Source organism: Gracilinanus agilis, chromosome 1 (assembly GCF_016433145.1).
Source record: "Gracilinanus agilis isolate LMUSP501 chromosome 1, AgileGrace, whole genome shotgun sequence".
Lineage (NCBI taxonomy): Eukaryota > Metazoa > Chordata > Mammalia > Didelphimorphia > Didelphidae > Gracilinanus > Gracilinanus agilis.
Window position 1 is genome coordinate 763,734,306 of NC_058130.1, and position 19,594 is coordinate 763,753,899.

Sequence of the window (19,594 nt, forward strand, 5' to 3'; positions counted from 1 at the left end):
TCAGTGTCTGGTGCATAGTAAAGCACTTAATACACAGTGGTGCTCCAGGTTTGGAGTCAGGGAGACTTGTGTTCAAATCCAGACTCACATATACTAGCTGTGTGACCCTGGACGAGTCACTTCACCTCTGCCTGCCTCAGTTTCCTCATTTATAAAATGGGGATAATAATAACTCCTCCCAGGTTTGTTGTAAGGATCAAGTGAGAAAATAACCAGCATAGTGCCTGGCACATAGTAGGTGCTATTTCAACGTTAGGTTATTATTATTGTCCCATTGATGGATTTGACCTGGACTGGCCGGCTGCCCTTACATTTGAGCCTTTCCTGGCAACGCCAGAAGGAGGAGGCTTGACAGGGGGCTTCTTTGTCATCCTCCACCAAGAGATGGAACTCAGAGGATTAAACAAACCTTCTCTTACTCATCCCTGAGCCTCCTGCTGCTGCCTTTCTCTAGGCTGGGGCTGATGTTCCATTCCACTGATTGGACTTCAGAGTGTGCCTTTCTGCTCCCCCCTGTGGGGCTGGGACTGTGGGGAGGTGGTGTTTGGGGAGAGCCGGGTGCATAGCTTGGCTGAAATGAGAGAGAAGGAGGCTGCTGCCACTGCTGCTGCCGCTGGACACATCCTCTTGTCCCCCTGCCCGGCTCTCTCTCTCTCTCTCGCTTGGCTGCGCCTGCTTCTCATTTAGTTAAAATGTATTAAAAACAAATAAATAAAGAGGATGGAGAAAGGCATTAATTCAGTGCGGCAGGCAGCTCGAAGGCCTGGACAGCGTCTCCCGGAGCCTTCGAGCTGGAGAGGCTCTCGTCCAACTTGTACCTGAACATGGCTCTGATCTGGCAGCCCAGAGAAGTTGAATAACTCGCCAGAGAGGTCACATTGGGCAGCTGGGTGGAGTCAGGAAGACTCATCTTTCTGAGTTCAAATCTGGTCTCAGACACTTATGAGCTGTGTGACCCTGGGCAAGTCATTTCATCCTGTTTGCCTCGTTTTCCTTATCTATAAAATGACCAGGAGATGGAAATAGAAAACCACTCAAATATTTTAGCTGTGTTACCCTGGGCAAGTCACTTCACCTTATTGGCCTCAGTTTGCTCATCTGTAAAATGACTTGGAGAAGGAAATGGCAAACCATTCCAATATTTTAGCTACGTGACCCTGGGCAACACTTTACCCTGTTGGTCTCATTTTCCTTATCTGTAAAATGACCTGGAGATGGAAATAGCAAACCATTCCAGTATTTTAGATGTGTGACCCTGGGCAAGTCACTTCACCTTATTGGCCTCAGTTTGCTTATCTGTAAAATGACCTGGAGAAGGAAATGGCAAACTTTCCCAGTGTTTTAGCTATGTGATCCTGGGCAAGTCACTTCACCCTGTTGACTTCATTTTCCTCATTTGTAAAATAAGCTGGAGAAGGAACTGGCCAACCATCTTTGCCAAGAAAATCCCAAATGGGGACATGAAGAGTTGAACGTGACAGGAATGACTGAATGCTGAAATGTAAGTTATAGATGATTAACTAGACTTCCCTCCCTTTGGTAGGGAAGAATCAAGAAGACTCCTCTTTTTGAATTCAAATCTGACCTCAGACACTCACCAACTATATGACCCTGGGCAGGTCACTTCACTCTGCCTCGGTTTCCTTCTTTGTCAAATGAGCCGCAGAAGGAAATGGGAAGCCACTCTAGTATCTCTGCCAAGAAAACCCCAAATGGGGTTACCAAGAGCTGGACATGACCAAAAGTGACCGACCAAGTGAAAAGAGGTCATGTAGGAAGCATCAGATTGGGGGGCAGGGAGGACTTTGAGCCTATCTCCTCAGATTCTCCCATCAGGGTTGGTTCCTCTGTGCCTTCAGGAACCCTTCTAGAGCATTTCCAACCATTGTCCGTCTAGTCTCTTCTGGGAAACAGCCAGGGAAAGGGAACCCATCCCAGCCTGAGGATTCCCCTGCCACTGGGGGATGGCTCCATTTGGTAGCAGATCTTTCTTTACAGTGAACCTAAACTGGCCTTCCTGAAATTTCCTCCATTGCTCCTGGGTCTTTCCTTTGGGACTAAATGGAATAATGAGAGCTACATGGTAGCCATTCAGATACTTGGTGTCATTTCCTTCTCCAGCTCATTTGACAGAGGAGGAAACTGAGGCAGAGTGAAGTGACTCACCAAGGGTCACAGAGCTAGTTTGCCATTTCCTTCTCCAACTCATTTGACAGAGGAGGAAACTGAGGCAAACAGAGTGAAGTGACTCACCAAGGGTCACAGAGCTAATTTGCTATTTCCTTCTCTGGCTCATTTGACAGAGGAAGAAACTGAGGCAAACAGGGTGAAGTGACTCACCAAGGGTCACAAATGAGGAAGAGTGTCTGAGGCTGGATTTGAACTCATGAAGATGAGTTTCCTGATTCCAAGCTCAATGCTCTGGATGAACCCCATCCCTCAGTGGCACAGGAATCCTCAGGGTGGGACGGGTTCCCATTGGGCTACCTAGCTGCCCTCCAACTTCAGGGCTCCCTTTCCTTGAGGGCATGGCCAAGCCTCTTTCAGAACACTGTGATATTGGTTCAGTGGAATGAACACAGGCTTTGGAGTCAGAGGAACTGGGTTCACAGTCTATGCTGAATGGTTTCTATCTGTGGGATTTTGAGCAAGTGACGTCCCCTCTGGGGGCCTCAGCCTTCTCCTCTATAAATGGCGCTGGGGGTGGAAAAGATGGCATTTGAGGTCGCTTCTAACTCTTGATTCGGAATCCTATAAAACTGGGTCCAAGGGCTGATGCCTCCAGGGGAGGCTCTGGGGAAGGGGGGCAAAATGTGCCCAATCCCCATACAACAGGAACGTGTCTGAGGCCATATTTGAACCCAGGACCTCTAGAGCTGCACTGAGCCACTTAGCTACCCCTTCTAAAGAGGATTTTGGGGTACTGAGTCACAGGTAACCCCCACACAGGTCATTTCTCAGACAAAGGCAAGAAATCCCCTTTCACAACCATTTCCACTAACTAGACCAACCATCTCTTTTGACAGATGAGGAAGCTAAATCCCAGAGGCGAAGGGACTTACCCAAGGTCACATAGATAATGGGTGGACAAGGCAAGACGAAGAGTGAGCTTTTGTTGGCTGACTCCAGAGTCCTGCTGTCATCATTCTAGCATCCAACAGACCATCTTCTTCCCCAGTCTGTGACTGGCTGATTGTGGAGGCCCTAAAGGTCAGCCCGACTCCCCCTTTTACAGCTTCCTGTCTCTGACTCCCCACCCTTTCCCCAGCTCCAGGCGATGCCCAGAGAACACTCAGTAGCACAAACAAGCACCGGGCTGTCCCAGGTGTGATCGTGACGCCTCCCGGGATCCCAGGATCTCCGGTGACTTCCCGGGAGGCCTTTGGGAGAACAGATGACCCCCTTTCACCATTGTTCCCTCTAGCCAAGGTCAGATGGCTTCGAACAAAGGATGGGTTTGTCCTCGTGGCTCGTGAATGGCTGGCTGGCTCCCCGGGGCGATCACCTGTCTCTTTACTTTAGGAACATCGTTTGCACGGGCTGCAAAACTGCTCCTGGGGCCAATGGCTTCATTCCAGGCATCCCTTCCCAGAAGCAGCTCTGTGTGTGTGTGTGTGTGTGTGTGTGTGTGTGTGTGTGTGTGTGTGTGTGTCTGCTCACCCTAAGGGCAGGGGAAAGACGGAGCACCTGGATTCCAGCATCTGCCACTTGGATGAGTCGCTTCTCGTCCCTCGCCCGCTTTCCTTCTCCTTGAAATAATAACTCAGCACTCATGAGGTATTCAAGGTTGCTTTCATTGGAAGCATTTTCTCCCATCCATCCATCCATCCATCCATCCATCCACCCATCCATCCACCCACCCATCCATGCATCCATCCATCCATCCATCCACCCATCCATGCATCCATCCATCCATCCATCCATCCATCCATCCATGCATCCATCCATCCATGCATCCATCCATCCATGCATCCATCCATGCATCCATCCATCCATCCATCCATGTATCCATCCATCCATCCATCCATGCATCCATCCATGCATCCACCCATCCATCCATCCACCCATCCATGCATCCATCCATGCATCCATCCATCCATGCATCCATGCATCCATCCATCCATCCATCCATCCATCCATCCATCCATGCATCCATCCATGCATCCATCCATCCATCCATCCATCCATCCATCCATCCATCCATCCATCCATTCATCTGCCCATCCATCAAAGAGCAGGCATTTATTGAGTGCCTATTGTGTTCTAGGCTCTCTTTGCCTTTTTTTGAATCCCCAGCCCTTAGCACAATGCCTGGCACACAGTAGTGGCTTAATAAATGCTCGCTGATTGATTTACTGAGCTATTGAAAGACAAAAATGGAAGTGTCTCTGCCCTCAAACTGCTTATCCCATTTTATTTTATTTTTTAAATGTTGTTTTCAGATAGGATTTATCACTTGTTTGTATGGGAGGATGATTTGGGGTTTTGGTTTTAAAAGATGACTGTTACCAAAATGAATCATATTGAAATAGGATGTGAGAGATAATCCATGGATAACTCATTGGAATTGCTTGTCAGCTCTGGGAGGGAGGAGGGAAGAGGGAAGGGAGACAACATGAATCATGGAATCATGGGAAAAATTTTTTAAATTAAATTAATTAATTTATTTATTTAGAATATTTTTCCATGGCTCCATGATTCATGTTCTTTCCCTCCCCTCTTCCCACCCCCCTCCTGTAGGCAACACGTAATTCCACTAGGTTTTGCATGTGTCATTGATAAAGACCTATTTCAATATTATTAATTTTTGCAATAGAGTGGTCTTTTAGAGTCTACATGTCCAATCTTATCCCCATCAAACCATGTGATCAATCCTATGTTTTTCTTCTGCATTTCTGCTCCCACAGTTCTAATTCTTTCTCTGGATGTGGATAGTTCTTTCTCATAAAGTCCCTCAGAATTGTCCTGGAGCATTGCATTGCTGATAGTAGAGAAGTCTATTATATTCCATTGTGCCACAGTGTATCCCTCTCTGTGTACAATGTTCTCCTGGTTCTGCTCCTTTCACTCTGCATCAGTTCCTGGAGGTCATTCCAGTTCACATGGAGTCCCTCCAGTTCTTTATTCCTTTTAGCACAATAGTAGTTTATCACCAACAAATACCACAATTTGTTCAACCATTCCCCAATCAAAGGGCATCCCCTCATTTTCCAATTTTTTGCCACCACAAAGAGCGCAGCTATAAATATTTTTTATACACACATTTTTCATGGAAAAATTAAAAAAATGTTTTAAAGGAGCAGCTTGGTGGTTCAGTGGGTTCAAATATGGCCTTACTGCTCTTCTGTCTTAGAACCAACACATGGTATTGATTCTAAGATGGAAGGTAAGGGGTTAAAATTTTTTTTAATTAAAAAAAACCACCTTTTTTCTGTCTTAGTAACAATTCTAAGACAGAAGGGCAAGGGCTAGGCAAACAGGGTTAAGTGACTTACTCAGAGTCACCTAGGGAGGAAGTGTCTGAGGCCAGATTTAAACCCAAATCTTCTTGACTCCAGGCCTGGTGCCCTATCCATTGTGCCACCTAGCTGTCCATCTCGTCTCTTTTTTACACATGGGGAAACTGAGGCTCTGAGGGGGCCAGAGGCATCATTCCATTCTGACCTCAGATACTGGCTGGGTGACTCTGGTAAGTCTTTTAGTCTCTCTCTGCCTCAGTTTCTTCATCTGTAAAAAGAAGATGATGATAAACACATACTTCCCAGGCTTGCCGTGAAGATCTAATGAAATTACATTTGTAAGTCAATGTGCAAACCTTAACGTGCCCTAGAAATGCTGGCTACATTTTTATTATTATTATTCAGACCTCCTAGGATCATTGACGTAGGGTCAGAAGGGATGTCAGGAGCCATCTGGATCAAACTCCTTATTGTTACCAAGGAGGAAACTCAGGCCCCCAAACTGAAGCCACTTGCCCAAGGTCATGTGGGAAATAAGCATCAGAGACTGGCTTTGCAATGCAGACCTAAAAAAATCAGCTTTCTTCGCCATGACAGGCGCATTTATTGGATGACCCCAGTCTAGGCTTTTCCTAATTTCCAGTCTCAGGACTCAGAACTCTCTCCTCAAAATGACTTTGTAGTACATTGTGGGAAACAAGATGGTGCTAGTAAAGAGCATGTCAGCATTGGAAGTCTTGAGCTGGTTATTTGGTCCAATCCTCTTAGTTTACAAATGGAGCCTCAGTCTCCCCATTTGTAGAATAAGGGGTTGGACCATCTCTAGGCTCTTGATTCTACTTTGTATTTAGTTATTTGTATACTTGTGTGCTCTTCCTAATAATGATAATAATAATAAGAGCAGCTAACATTCATATAACACTTACTATGTATCTGGTGCCTTACTATTGTCTCATTTGATCCTCTCAACCACCTTGGGGGTAGGTGCTATATTATCCCCTTTTTTTAGATGAGGAAAGTGAGGTTAAGTGACTTGCCCAGGATCACACAGCTAACATCTGAGGCTGGATTTGATCTCAGGTCTTCTTGGCTTCAGATTCACTGGAAGCTAAAGCTTAAATATAATAATAATATTTAATTAATTAAATTAATTAAATAAGCAGGACTCACTGGAAAAGACCTTGATGTTGGGAAAGATTGAAGGCAAAAGGAAAAGGGGATGGGGGAGAATAAAATGAATAACTAGCATTATAGAATGAACATTAGGTTGGACAGACTTTTAAAACTAGTAGAAAGGGGCACAGTGGAGAGAGCATCAGGACTAGAGTCAAAAGGACTTGGGTTCAAATTTGGTCTCAGATACTTCCTAGCTGTGTGACCCTAGGTGAGTCACTTAACCTTAATTGTTTAGCCCATGCTGCTCTTCTATCCTAGAATTGATACTAAGGCAGAGTTTTAAAAAAAATTAAGAAAAGGTAGTAGAAGATAGGCCTGATTTGCTTTGGTCCAGGGAGTCATGAAGAGTTGGACATGACTAAACAATTTCTTGGCTTCAGGCTCAGTTCTCTAACCACTGTGCCACCCAGCTGCCCCTAGAATAGAAGCTTACAAAGGGCAGGGATTATGTCATTTTTGTCCTTGTGTACCCAACACCTGGTCTAGAGGAGGTGCTTAGTAAATGCTTGTTGGATTGATCCAGACAAAGAGTCAGGGCTCCCCTCCCTCCAAACCTTCTCATCCTCCCCTCTTGTCCTGGGACCTCCCTCTCATTCCTCTCTCTTCTGCGAAGTCAGCTCCTTGGGGAAGCCTCCTTCTGTCTTTCTAGTGTAATAAGCAGAGCTGACTCCAAAACCATCTGATTTCCTTCGTCTGGGAGAAAGGATGAGGAAAGATCTGGAGTCCCCTAAAAATGCACCCTGATTGGGGTTGAGATCCTAGCTTTGGCAGCTTTCCCTTGTGGTTGGGTTAAATTCCATATTGCATTTTGGGGACTGTTGCCCTCTTAAAGGCACCCTGGGACTCCAAAGCAGTTCAGGGGGATCTAATGGCTCCTGCTTAGCAGAGTTAGGATAGTATCCGTACAGATGGGCATTTGCTTTGCTGGCACATGGTGACAGAAACAATATGGCGGAATGGAAAGAGACTGAGGTTTGCTGCTTAGAAGCTGGGTGAATTGGATGAATCCTGGTGCCTAAATGTCAACATTTGTCAAATGGAAGAAGGAGGAGCTTGGATTAGCTGATGTCTAAGATCCTTCTAGTCTTAGGAGTCTCCAGGATATCCACTTGGACCCAAGTATCACCAGCAGGGTTGATCCTGAGAAAAACTGAGCTAGAAGGCCAATGTCCTTGGTCATCGTCCTGTGCCCTTCTCTTCTTTTAACTGCCCCATTTCTTCCTATAAGTGTGATACTCTTTAGATAGTCCTGGGCTACCTTTGGGGGCTCACCCTTCCCAGATAGGCCACACATTCCACCCCTTTCCAGACCATCCCTCCCTCCCCTGAAAAACTTGGTGTAATGGAAAGCCCCTGGCTTGGGAGTCAAGAAGCTTGAGGTCCCTTCCTGGAGCCTCAGTTTTCTCCCTTGTAATAAGAAGAGTTTGGGAGCTTTTTGAGCATTAAGATGAGACATGCTTCTGGGATCCAGTTCTAGCTTTCAAGGGGAGAATAAAAAACCAAAATGAAAAGAGGCAAGTTTCCCAGAAGCCTTCACTTCTCCTACCCCTTACATTTTCCCTAAGAACCAACAACAGGCGAGCCAGAAATAAAACTACCTTAACACCAGCCTAAGGGAGTCAATATGGGCTTGACTCCCCTTTGTCATTCCATGTACAAGACCCAAGCTAGGCGGTCCATGAACTTTATGGGGATTTGAGGATTGGAGAGCTCATCAGGCCTATAGCCCGTGGAAACTGGCACCAGTCCTGGTCCAAAAAGAGCACTCAAGGAGAGAAAGTTTGGAAAAACTATAATAAACTGGCGCAATCTACCCAGGCATTGACCCACTCACTTACTCACTCACTCACTCACTCACTCATTTACCCACTCCTGCTCACTCTTACCCACCCACTCACTCATCCACCTACCCACTCATTGGCTCACTTACATACCCACTCACTCTCACTTTCACTCACTCTCCTACCTACCACCAACTTACCTACTACTTACATGCCATTTACCTAGTCACTCGCACTCTTATCTCACCCACTCACCTACTCCCTCACCCACTTCCCCACTCATTGACTCATTTATTTACCCACTCACTCTTATGTTCACTTACTCTTACCCACCACCGACTTACCCACCACTTACATGCCATTTACCTACTCACTCACACGTTTATCTCACCCATTCCTTCACCCACTTCCCCACTCATTGACTCACTCAGCCACCCACCCACCACCCACCACCCACTCACCTATTCCCTCACCCACTTCCCCACTCATTGGCTCACTTATATACCCACTCGCTCTCACTTTCATTCACTCTCCTACCCACCACCAACTTACCCACCACTTACATGCCATTTACCTACTCACTCGCATTCTTATCTCACCCACTCCCTCACCCACTTACATGCCATTTACCCACTCGCCCATCCACTCACCTACTCTCTCGCTCACCCACTCATGCCCATTTCTTTTTTTTTTTTAAACCCTTACCTTCTGTCTTGGAGTCAATACTGTGTATTGGCTCCAAGGCAGAAGAGTGGTAAGGGTAGGCAATGGGGGTCAAGTGACTTGCCCAGGGTCACACAGCTAGGAAGTGTCTGAGGCCGGATTTGAACCTAGGACCTCCCATCTCTAGGCCTAGCTCTCAATCCACTGAGCTACCCAGCTGCCCCCTCATGCCCATTTCTAAGGCTCTCAGACAAATGGGATCCCAGAATGTCAATTTTTGTCGGGTTCCGCCCAGGTTCTTCAGATGCAGAGAACACTCAATAAATGATCTGCGAACTGCTTGTTAACGGATTAAAAATACAAATTGGATTTGAGTGGCCTGACCGGCCCAACTGGCAGTCTCTGTCTGGAGCTGGGCGATCCCATGCTTTGGCCCAGCCATTCCCCCATGACAGAATGAAATGACTTCTTGTAGTCAGAAGGAGTTGCCCTGCCATTCAATTCCATGTACTAGTGGGCGTTGGGGCTAGTTGCTGGGAATGAAGACCGATGTGAACTAGTCCCTGCCTGCAGAGAGCTTATACTCTCACGGGGTGGCGGTGATCGTGGTTGGGTGGCTTGAAGTGAAGGCAAGATGGAGACAGAATGAATTCAGAATCCCGGAACTTGCGAGTGGAAGGAGACATTGGCGGCAGTCTTGTCCAATCCTTCCATGGAAGGGGTCCCCCGCCTATGAAAGGGGTCCCCGTTTTCACATGCCTAACAGGTGCCAAGCGGCAGCAGGTTTCCTAGTTTGCCCCACAGTGAACCGAACGGAAGGAGTTAGAAGAGCCCATGCAAAGACCCAGAGACAGGAGACAGAGCATTCAGCTTCCCAGAGACAACCTGCTTCCTGTGCCATTTCCTCGGGGTCCTACCCTTTCAGCAAGTCCCTATTAACATTGTGGGACTTTTAGTGGGCGCTGGGGACCGGCAAGCACTCCAGCATTCTGCCTGCTGTCTCATAAACCATCTTTATAAGTTTTGTCATTTCTCCTGGGAGATCTGCCCATCACATTGATGTTGGGCAGGTGGCAGCCACAGAACTCAACCACACAAAGAGCACAGAGAGGTCAAAAAGAGACACAGGTCTTGAGTGTGGAAATGACTTACCCAAGGCCACTTGGGCGGTAAGTAGCAGAGGTGGGACTGAAATCCTCTAACTCCAGATGGAATCTGTATTTACGCTCCATGACATAATGGGTATACGTATTATTATTAAACATTAGCAATGCGGCCAGAATGATGCCACTTGGAAACTCTTCAGATATTTTGAGGCAGCCATCCCTCCCTCCCTCTCCCCAAACCAGCGGGAACATCCTCAGTTGTTTAAGTGAACCTCAAGAAAGGTTTTTTGGTCCTTCACCTGACTGGCTGCCCTTTTCTAAACAGTGTCCAGTTTATCATCCATTTCTTAAAACTGTGATGCACAGAACTAAATGGCCAGATGGCGTCTGGCCAGAACAGAATCCCCATGTTCCCTGAATGCTATGAGGAGGTGGGAGGGTGGGGGAAGAGAGAGACAGACAGAGAAAAAGACAGAGGAGATTCAGAAACAGAGATGAAGAGTCAGAGACAGACACAGAGAGAAAGACACAGAGAGAAAGAGAGAAGAGGAGGAGGAGAAGGAGGAGGAGGAATAGAACAGAGGGTAGGAGAGAGAGAGAGAGAGAGAGAGAGAGAGAGAGAGAGAGAGAGAGAGACAGAAATTCAGAGACAGAGATAGAGAGAAAGACACAGAGAGAAAGAGAGAAGAGAAGGAGGAAGAAGAGGAGAAGAAGGAAAAGGAGAAGGAACAGAACAGAGGATAGGAGAGACAGAAAAAGAGAGAGAATCAGAGAGAGACAGAGAGACAGATGGAGGGGAGAGACAGACAGAAAAAGACATTCAGTGACAGAGAAAGAGAGGAGGAGGAGGAAAAGGAGAAGGGACAGAATAGAGGGCAGGAGGGAGGGAAGGATAGAGAGACAGAAAAAAAGAGAGACAGAATCAGAGAGAGACAGAAAGAGGAGAGAGAGAGAGACAGATAGAAAGAAGGAGTGACAGACAGATAAAGAAAAAGACAGATTCAGAGACAGACAGACAGAGAAAGACACAGAGAGAGAGAAGAGGAGGAAGAAAAGGAGGAGGAGGAACAGAACAGAGGGTAGGAGGGAGGGAAGGAGAGATAGAGAGACAGAGAAAGAGAGACAGACAGAATCAGAGAGAGACAGAAAGAGGAGAGAGAAGGTGAGAGAAAGAGAAGGAGAGAGACAGAGAGAAGGACAGAGAGACAGAGAGAACAGTCCTGCATTTAAAGAGTTAACATTGGAATGGAGACTTTTGGACTTAGGACAAGCATCACAACCTGTGGAAGGGGCCACCCTGCCCTGCTAGAGCTTCCCCTCTAAAGTTACCTTCCTTCTACTTCGAATGCAGTCTTGTATTTACTTGTTTATTTATATATCTCCCCATTAGAATGTAAGCACCTTGAGGGCAGGGGCTGTTTTTGCTTTTTCCTTGTATTTCCAGTACTCAGCGTAGTACCTGACACATAGCAGCTGATTAATAAATCCTTGTTGGCTAACCTATACCTGGGGTAAGTGGTTTGAAAGGCACTGTTAGCTAGAGATGGGGCACCAGCCTGTGTATGTAGTGAGGGGTTCTGGAGGGGAGATGGAGCCCCAAGTACTCCATGAGGCTATTACTACAGAGTATTCCACCCCACTGCTTGGGTCCCACTTGCTTCTTTTGGCCGAGGAAGCCCCATAAAAAAATCTAGCTGTCCCCACAGAGAGGAGTCCATTTTCACCACTCTTCCCAGAATTCCACAAGCTCTTCTCAGGGGCCCTTTAAATGTCACATCCTGAAGCATATTCTAGGCTCCTGGGAAATTTTCTGCCCTCGGCCAAACTCCTGGTCACCCCCTCCTCATTATGTCTCTGACTGGAAGGAAGCTAAAAGGTAACTCAAATCCTTCGCTGGAGAGAGCCCTGCTGACATTTCAGGGAAGATACGGAAGATACAGCCCTCCTAGGAACCCTCTTACACAGCTTGCAGTTGCCATCTGTCCATGTTCCAAGCCTCCACAGAGCTAATTCTCCGTAATTGCATTAGGTGCTCTTTCTCGATAAAGATCCTTTACGGCATCTGGGAGAGCGCAAGGCCATCCTGCCATGGGAATCCAGTGACAGCAGTGTGAGCAGGAGCTTCTCTAGACACCCAGGCAAGGGAAGGGGCTTGTCTAGGAAGACAGGACTCAAACTCAGAAGGCATGGGGTCCAACTCCCTCTTTTTACAGATGAGAAAACCAAGGCAAGGAAAGTTCAGTCAGGGAACAAGCATTTATTTAGTATTTCCTTTGTGATACGCACTAGGGACACGAGGAAAGGTTAAAACGCCTGCCCTCAAGGAGCTCTCAGTCTAACAGAGAAAATATCCAACATGCATAAAGGATGGAGATGAAGAGAGAAGATGATCTTAGAAAGAAGGAACTAATGACTTGCCCAAGGTCACATGGTAAGTAGAAGATGAAGAATTCAAATCAGTGTCATAGAATCATCGATTTAGAGCTGGAAGGGAGCTTAGAGATTAGCTAGTCCAATTCTCCCATTTCACAGATAAGGAAACTGAGGCTCAGAGAAGTTCAGAGATTTGCCCAGATGTTTGTTGGTCAGTTGTTTTTCAGTCATTTCCATCTTGGTGACCCCATTTGGGGTTTTCTTGGCAAAGATATGGGAGTGGTTTGCCATTTCCTTCTCCAGCTCATTTGAGGAAACTGAGGCAAATAGGGTTAAGTGACTTGCCCAGGATCCCACAGCTAGTGAGTGTCTGTGGCTGGATTCCAACTCATGAAGATGAGTCTTCCTGATTCCAACACCAGTGCTCTTGCCACTGTGTCACCTAGTTGTGTCCTAGCTCGCCTCTGCTTCTAAATTCAGCTTTCTTTCCTCCCTGACCCTACTGTCTCCAGGGCTTTTGTTTCAATGCTAAAATGCTGCAGAAAGCCTGGAATCCAAGGATCCAGGATTCTCTCATCCCGTCTCACCTTGACTTTGGTTACATCTGATACAGCAAAATTCATCTGGACACAGGAAAACAGACATTCTCAACCCGAAACCCAAGGGAAGGCTTAGTGTTGCTCCTACCTCTCAAAGAATCCAATTTCGGGAGGCTCCTTCCTGCTGAGCCGGACTCTGCTTTAGAGGACTTTTCTTGGGAGAATGGGGAGATGGGAAAGCCCCGCTCTGTCTACACTAGAGTTTCTGCATGGGGTCTGGCCCAAACGGGGGCAAGGATGAATGAGAATAATTGGGCTTCTGCTCCGTGGCCAATGGGGTCTTTGGCACGTTTCTAGGGAGACGGAGCAGCAGTGTCTTCACTGCCTGATGAATTTACATTGTGGCAAGCAGATGGAACGGGGGGAAATAATCAAATCTGCTAACTGCCACCAACTAGTTTGGGGACCTTGTACAAGTCACTTTGCGTCTCTGGAGCAGTTTCTTCATCTCTAAAAATAAGGGAGATGGAGGAGATGCTTTTAAAAAAAAACCCTTAACTTCTGTGTATTGGCTCCTAGGTGGGTGGGCGATGGGGGTCAAGTGACTTGCCCAGGGTCACACAGCTGGGAAGTGTCTGAGGCCGGATTTGAACCGAGGAGATGCTTTTTAAAGGTCTCTTTCAGTTAGAATACTCTCAGAGTCTATGGAAATTGGCCATGGTGTTTGAGGGAAGCTGGTTAGACCCTGAGTCCAAACAGATCTTCTATTCTTCATCTTTACAGAGAGGAAAATGAGTGGTCATTTTGGTCAATCAATAAATCAATAAGCATTTATTAAACTCCTACTGTGCACCAGGCACGGGAGTGACAAAGACCAGAGTTCAGTAGTCTTGGTCCTCAAGGAGTTTCCATTCTATTGGTAGAGGCATTGTGGACACAGAGGAGTATATAAAGAGCTACAAAATAAGTACCCACAAAATGAATTGAAGTGTCCTTTTTTTTCTGGAGGGGGAGGCACTAGAGGAGGGGAAGGGCAGGGGTCAAGAAAGACATCAGGCAGCTGCTTTGAACTGGACCCTGAAGGAAACTCAACTTCTAAGGTCTTTTCCAATACTCCAGGAGAGATGGTGAGTAGAGCATTGTCCCTGCAGTCCAGAAGACCTGATCCAGGCTGGCCATGTGGCCAAGTCACCTTCTGGGTGCCCCGGACAATTCTCTAAGGCTATCCATTGCACAAAAGGGGCTAATCTGTATTGCTGGAGAGACTTCCCATACCAGGAGTGCTCCACACTAGTGACATCATCTCAGGGCCTGATGAAGAAAGGGATCAGGGAAGCTCAGCGCTCTGGGCAGATCTCAGCGTTCCCAGGATTTTTACCTGCCTTTGGCCGGCGATTGTCCTTCTGCTGATTGGAAGTAGTTGTGGGCTCTTGGGCTTTAGAGGAATTGGTCATTTTCAGAGCCCTGGTCAGTGAGCATCCAGGGAGGGGATGTGGGTTGGGGGAGAGGAGCCCAGAGGTCCCCGGGGACTTTGGGAAACCTCCAGGAGGTAGAATCACTGGCCTGGCAGGATGAGGTCCTTCCAAAAATAGCTCAGTGGCTCTGGGAGGAAGCAGGAGTTCTGAAGGGAGCTGCAGGAGTCACGGTGAGGGACAACAACCCTGCTGATGGATGATGCGCCGATAAGACTGGCCCTGCCTGTTCAGTGGCTTTGAAAGGAGCTGGGTCACCTCCGTGGGCTGTTTGGTTCCTCCCTGCTGGGATTTCATCGTGAGCCAACTCCGGATTGGTGGAACAAGAGAATAGCAGATTCCCACTGGCTGCCACCCCCACCTTCACCTTGATCTCTTAGAATTCTCCATCTGTCACTTCTCTCTGGGAGACTTCAAGGCAAATCATTAAAGTTCCCTGAGCTTCGGTTTCCTTATCTGAACCTTGCACATAGTAGGCACTTAATACATGCTTGTGGATCAGTTGAGCTATAAATCAAGGCATTTGCACTAGAAATAATTTGTTTAAGGTTTATAAAAGACTTTACAAATACTAACTCATTTGAGCCTCGCAGAAACCCTGGGAGGTAGGAGGCATTATGATCTCCATTTTGTAGAAGAGGAAACTGAGTCGGACAGAAGGTAAGTGACTTGCCCAGAGTCACACAGTCAGTAAGTGTCTAAAACCAGATTAGGAGTTAGGTACTATTATAATCCCCATTTTATGGAGAAAGAAACTGAGGCGGACAGGGGTTAATGCTCAGAGTCACATAGCCAGTAAGTTTCTAGGGCCAGATTGGGAGGCAGGTGCCATTATAATCCTCATTTTATGGAGGAAGAAACTGAGGCAGACAGAGGTTAATGCCCAGAGTCATACAGTAAATTTCTAAGGCCCGATTGGGAGGTAGGTGCCATTATGATCCCCATTTTACAGGAGAGGAAACTGAGGCAGAAAGAGATTAACTAAACCCCGGAGTCACAGCTGGTATGTATCTAAAGCCAGATTGGGAGGTAGGTGTCATTATAATCTCCATTTTACAGAGGAGAAAACCAAGGCAGACAGAGGTTAAGTGACTTGCCCAGAGTCACACAGCCAGTGTCTAATGCCGGATTTGAACTGTCTTCCAGTCTCTAGATTTGAACTCAAAATGTCTTAGACTCCAGATTTATTGCTTTATCTGCTGGGTAACTAGCAGCCTCTGGGGCACCTTCTAGCTCTAATTTGTGTCTCTTATATCTCGTGTCGTCTGTACCGATAAACTATAAGCTACCAGGAGGCAAGCATGGGGGGATTTTATTGTTTTTGTTTTTTGTCTTTCTTTGCATCACCAGAGTTTAGCACCTGGTCAAAATGGCTATAAATCCCACGAATCCTGCCACCTTCCACACGAGACCTTGCCCGGTCCTCTCCTTCCAGTGGTTTCTTCTAGCTTTGTATACACGCCCTGGGATTTGCAGAGAAGGGAAGTGAGCTTTTGACTGGGGAGCCAGCAGCTCCCTGGAGCCATGAAATCCTAGCTACTGACCAAACCCGAGCCACTTCGGATTTAGCGGTGTGTGCCTGGCGAATTCTCCCTGTGTCCCCCAGCCCCATCTGTGTATGGCACTCTTGTGCCTGGCACCTTGATTGATCATTTGATTGGCTGCTGTCTCCCCTCGGCTCGTTGGAAGCTTTGTTTTCTTCTCTTAATGATAGTAATAGTTAATTTTGTTGTTCCGTTGTTTTTCAGTTGTATCCAACTCTTTATGGCCCTGTTTTGGTTTTCTTGGCAGAGATATTGGAGTGATTTGCCATTTCCTTCTCTGGCTCATTTGACAGATGAGGAAACTGAGGCAAACAGGGTGACTTGCCCAGAGTCACCTGGCTAGTTTGCCATTTCCTTCTCTGGCTCATTTGACAGATGAGGAAACTGAGGCAAACAGGGTGAAGTGACTCACCAAGGGTCACAGAGCTAGTTTGCCATTTCCTTTTCTAGCTCATTTGACAGAGGAAGAAACTGAGGCAAATAGGGTGAAATGACTTGCCCAGGGTCACCCAGCTACTTTGCCATTTCCTTCTCCAGTTCATTTGACAGGTGAGGAAACTGAGGCAAATAAGGTGAAGTGACTTGTCCAGGGTCCCACAGCTAGGAAGGGTCTGAGGCTAGATTTGACCTCATGAAGATGAGTCTTTCTGACTCAAGACCTAGTGCCCTCACTAGCCACTATGCCACTCAGCTGCCCTCAGTAATCGCTGAAAGTTGGCATTTATACAGCATTCGAAAGTTTTCAGAGGACTTTACCTGCTATTTTGTTTATAATCTCCATTCCTAGACCAGTTCCAATTGGTGCTTAACAACAAATGTTTGTCGATTGGCTGATAGATACTAGAATCAATCCCTGATGTGCCTGCCTGGGAAGCCAGGCTGTAATCCCCTCCCCTCCCCTTCCCTTTTTTTTTTTTTTTTTAGCAATATTTTTTAAACCCTTGTACTTCGGTGTATTGTCTCATAGGTGGAAGAGTGGTAAGGGTGGGCAATGGGGGTCAAGTGACTTGCCCAGGGTCACCCAGCTGGGAAGTGGCTGAGGCCGGGTTTGAACCTAGGACCTCCTGTCTCTAGGCCTGACTCTCACTCCACTGAGCTACCCAGCTGCCCCACCTCCCCTTCCCTTTTGCCCTCAGTTTGGGGCTCTCCACTCCGATCGCTGCAAGCCCATGATAAGAACTGAAACCCTGGAGCTAAGCAGCCCTCCCCCTTCAAGGGATGGTGAAATAAGGAAGGAAGCTCGTCTTCCTTCAGCTGCTGCCTCTGGTGTCATCAGCGTGCCTGCAGCCAGGACCCTCTTTCAGACAGACACAGGGTCCACCTCCTCGAAAGGGGGCCCGTGCCTCCCCCAACGCATGGCTTTCACTGCTCAGAATTGAGCCTGGCACCCCCTCGGCTCGTCTGCCAAGCTCTCCCTTGGAAGAAAAGCAGAATGGCAAAGAGAATCACAGGGTTCTCCATCAAGAGCTGGAAGCAACCCCAGCGGAGGTCATTTTGTCCAATCCCCCCACTTTATACAGGAAGAATCTAAGGCTCAGGGTGCCAAGGATCTGGATTTGAACCCAGGTCCTTTGACTCCATGTACTCTGATGCAGGAAAGAACTGGACTAACCCCAGCCCTACCCATTCATTTTTCTTAAAACCCTTACTCTTGTTTTAGTAACCACTCTAAGAGGGAAGAGTAGTAAGGCGAGGCAATGGAAGTGACTTGCCCAGGATCACCCATCCAGATTTGAACCCAGGACCTCCAAGCTCCAGGCCTGATGCTCTGCTTATCCACTAGCTGCCCCCAGACTCATTCATGTTCGCAGATGAGGAAGATGAATCTTAGAGACAGGACTGGACTCAGCTTGCTGCTGGCCCCAGCCAATAAGCTGCCAAGTTCAGCTTAGAATTTCTAGGTTCTGCCCCTGAGCTTGGGACAGTCAGGAATGAGCTGGGTTCAGATCCCAACTCCAACATTTACTAGTAACCTATTTAACCAGAGACAAGTCCCTTCACTGATAATTTCTGAGCCTCAGTTTTCTCATCTGTAAAATGATACAATACCTGTAATACCTGCCTCACAGGCTTGTCACTAAGATCAAGTGGCAGGCATAGCGGAGGCAAAACCCCTGGCACCCTTTTTGTGTTCTCAGCCTGGGTGGAGGGAACTTCCCGTGTGGAAATTCCCTCCAGGGATCCAGCCTGCAAACTTGAAAGCAATATGTCTATATTTTTTTGCGGGTTCTGGTCTTGTGATTTCACCAGTGAACTGGCAGCTTTGTGGACCAGGTTTAGCAACTCATTTCTCCCAGAGCTCCAAAGTTGCCAGGGAGGACGGAGAAGTTAAACCATCTGGCTACAGTCTAGCAGCCCGGATGTGTCAAGGTTGGTCTTCTGAGACTCAGGTTTCCTGGCTTTCTGGGTGCTGAGCCGGATTTGAACCCAGGTCTTTTGACTCCAGACCCCGCGGATTTTGATGCAGGAAGGGCAAGGCATGAGCCAGCTGAACTCATTCCCCTAAATGCTAAGTCAACTAAGATAGTTTTTGAATTCCTGGTCCAGTCCTGAGCCTCCTTCACTGCAGGGAGGGCGCTGGCCCTGCTCTAAAACTTCTAGACTCCGGGAGTTGGTGGGGGGCACCGGGAGGCTCAGGAGACGTGCCCAGGCTCACAGGGCTAGTTTGTGTCGGGGGCGGATTTGAACCCTGCGCTCCTCGTCTCGGAGGCCAATCGGCCATCCACTCCAGCACGCACCGTCTCTCCTGGTCACTAGGTAATTCCCCCGCACTGCCCGCGGTCTCCCCGTCCCCCCAGTCCATCCGTCCGTCCGCCTGCCTTCCTCCCTTGCCCTCCCCTCCCCGCCGGTCCCTCTCTGCCCTTCTCCTCCCGCCTCCACCCGCTGCCAAGAGGAATGGCAGGAAAGTAGATGGCAAAGGCACGCGCCCCGGGGCCCCCGACGGGCCCTCGGCCCACCCCTGGGGGCTACTCACAACCGGTCTTGCTCACGAGTTCCCGGACCTCCTCCGACATGGATTGGGCAGAACCCATCCTTGCCCAAGGGAGCTGGCCGAGGAGAGGCTGCGCCGGCCTGGAGCGGAGTTGGGGAGCAGCCCGCGCGGACCGGCCCCCCGCTCTCCACGGCGCGGGGGTGCCCCGAGATGGGCAGGGGAGTTCGGGCGAAGGAGTGGAGGCTGTCGGCGGAGCGCGCCCCAGCAGCAGCAGCAGCAGCAGCAGCAGCAGCAGCAGCAGCAGCAGCAGCCGTGCCCGCTGGTCCCCCTGCCCAGCCCCAGCCGGCGCCGGTTCAGCACTGCAGCCCGGACTGCGCCCCAGCAGCCAGCCCCGTGGCCAGCCAGCGGGGGGAAGCCGAGAGTACTGGACGTGGGGCGCTGGAGCTCGGGTTATACTGAGAGCGAGCGAGCGCGCGAGAGAGAGACAGGGCAGAGAGGCGGGCGCGCGCGTCCGCCGGGTCCAAGAGCCCGCCGTGTTCCCGACACTGC

The 19,594-nt window shown here is 48.4% G+C and overlaps 1 protein-coding gene across 1 annotated transcript in view; it reads right to left on the minus strand.

The window, feature by feature from the left end:
* Positions 1–19,299, minus strand: part of TESC (tescalcin) — a 63,182-nt gene extending 43,883 nt beyond the window's left edge. Inside the window, exon 1 of the mRNA XM_044685443.1 lies at positions 19,088–19,299. Coding sequence (XP_044541378.1) covers positions 19,088–19,145 — 58 coding nt within the window. The 5' untranslated portion in view covers positions 19,146–19,299. The remainder of the gene's footprint in view (positions 1–19,087) is intronic.
* Positions 19,300–19,594: the final 295 nt, after the last annotated feature.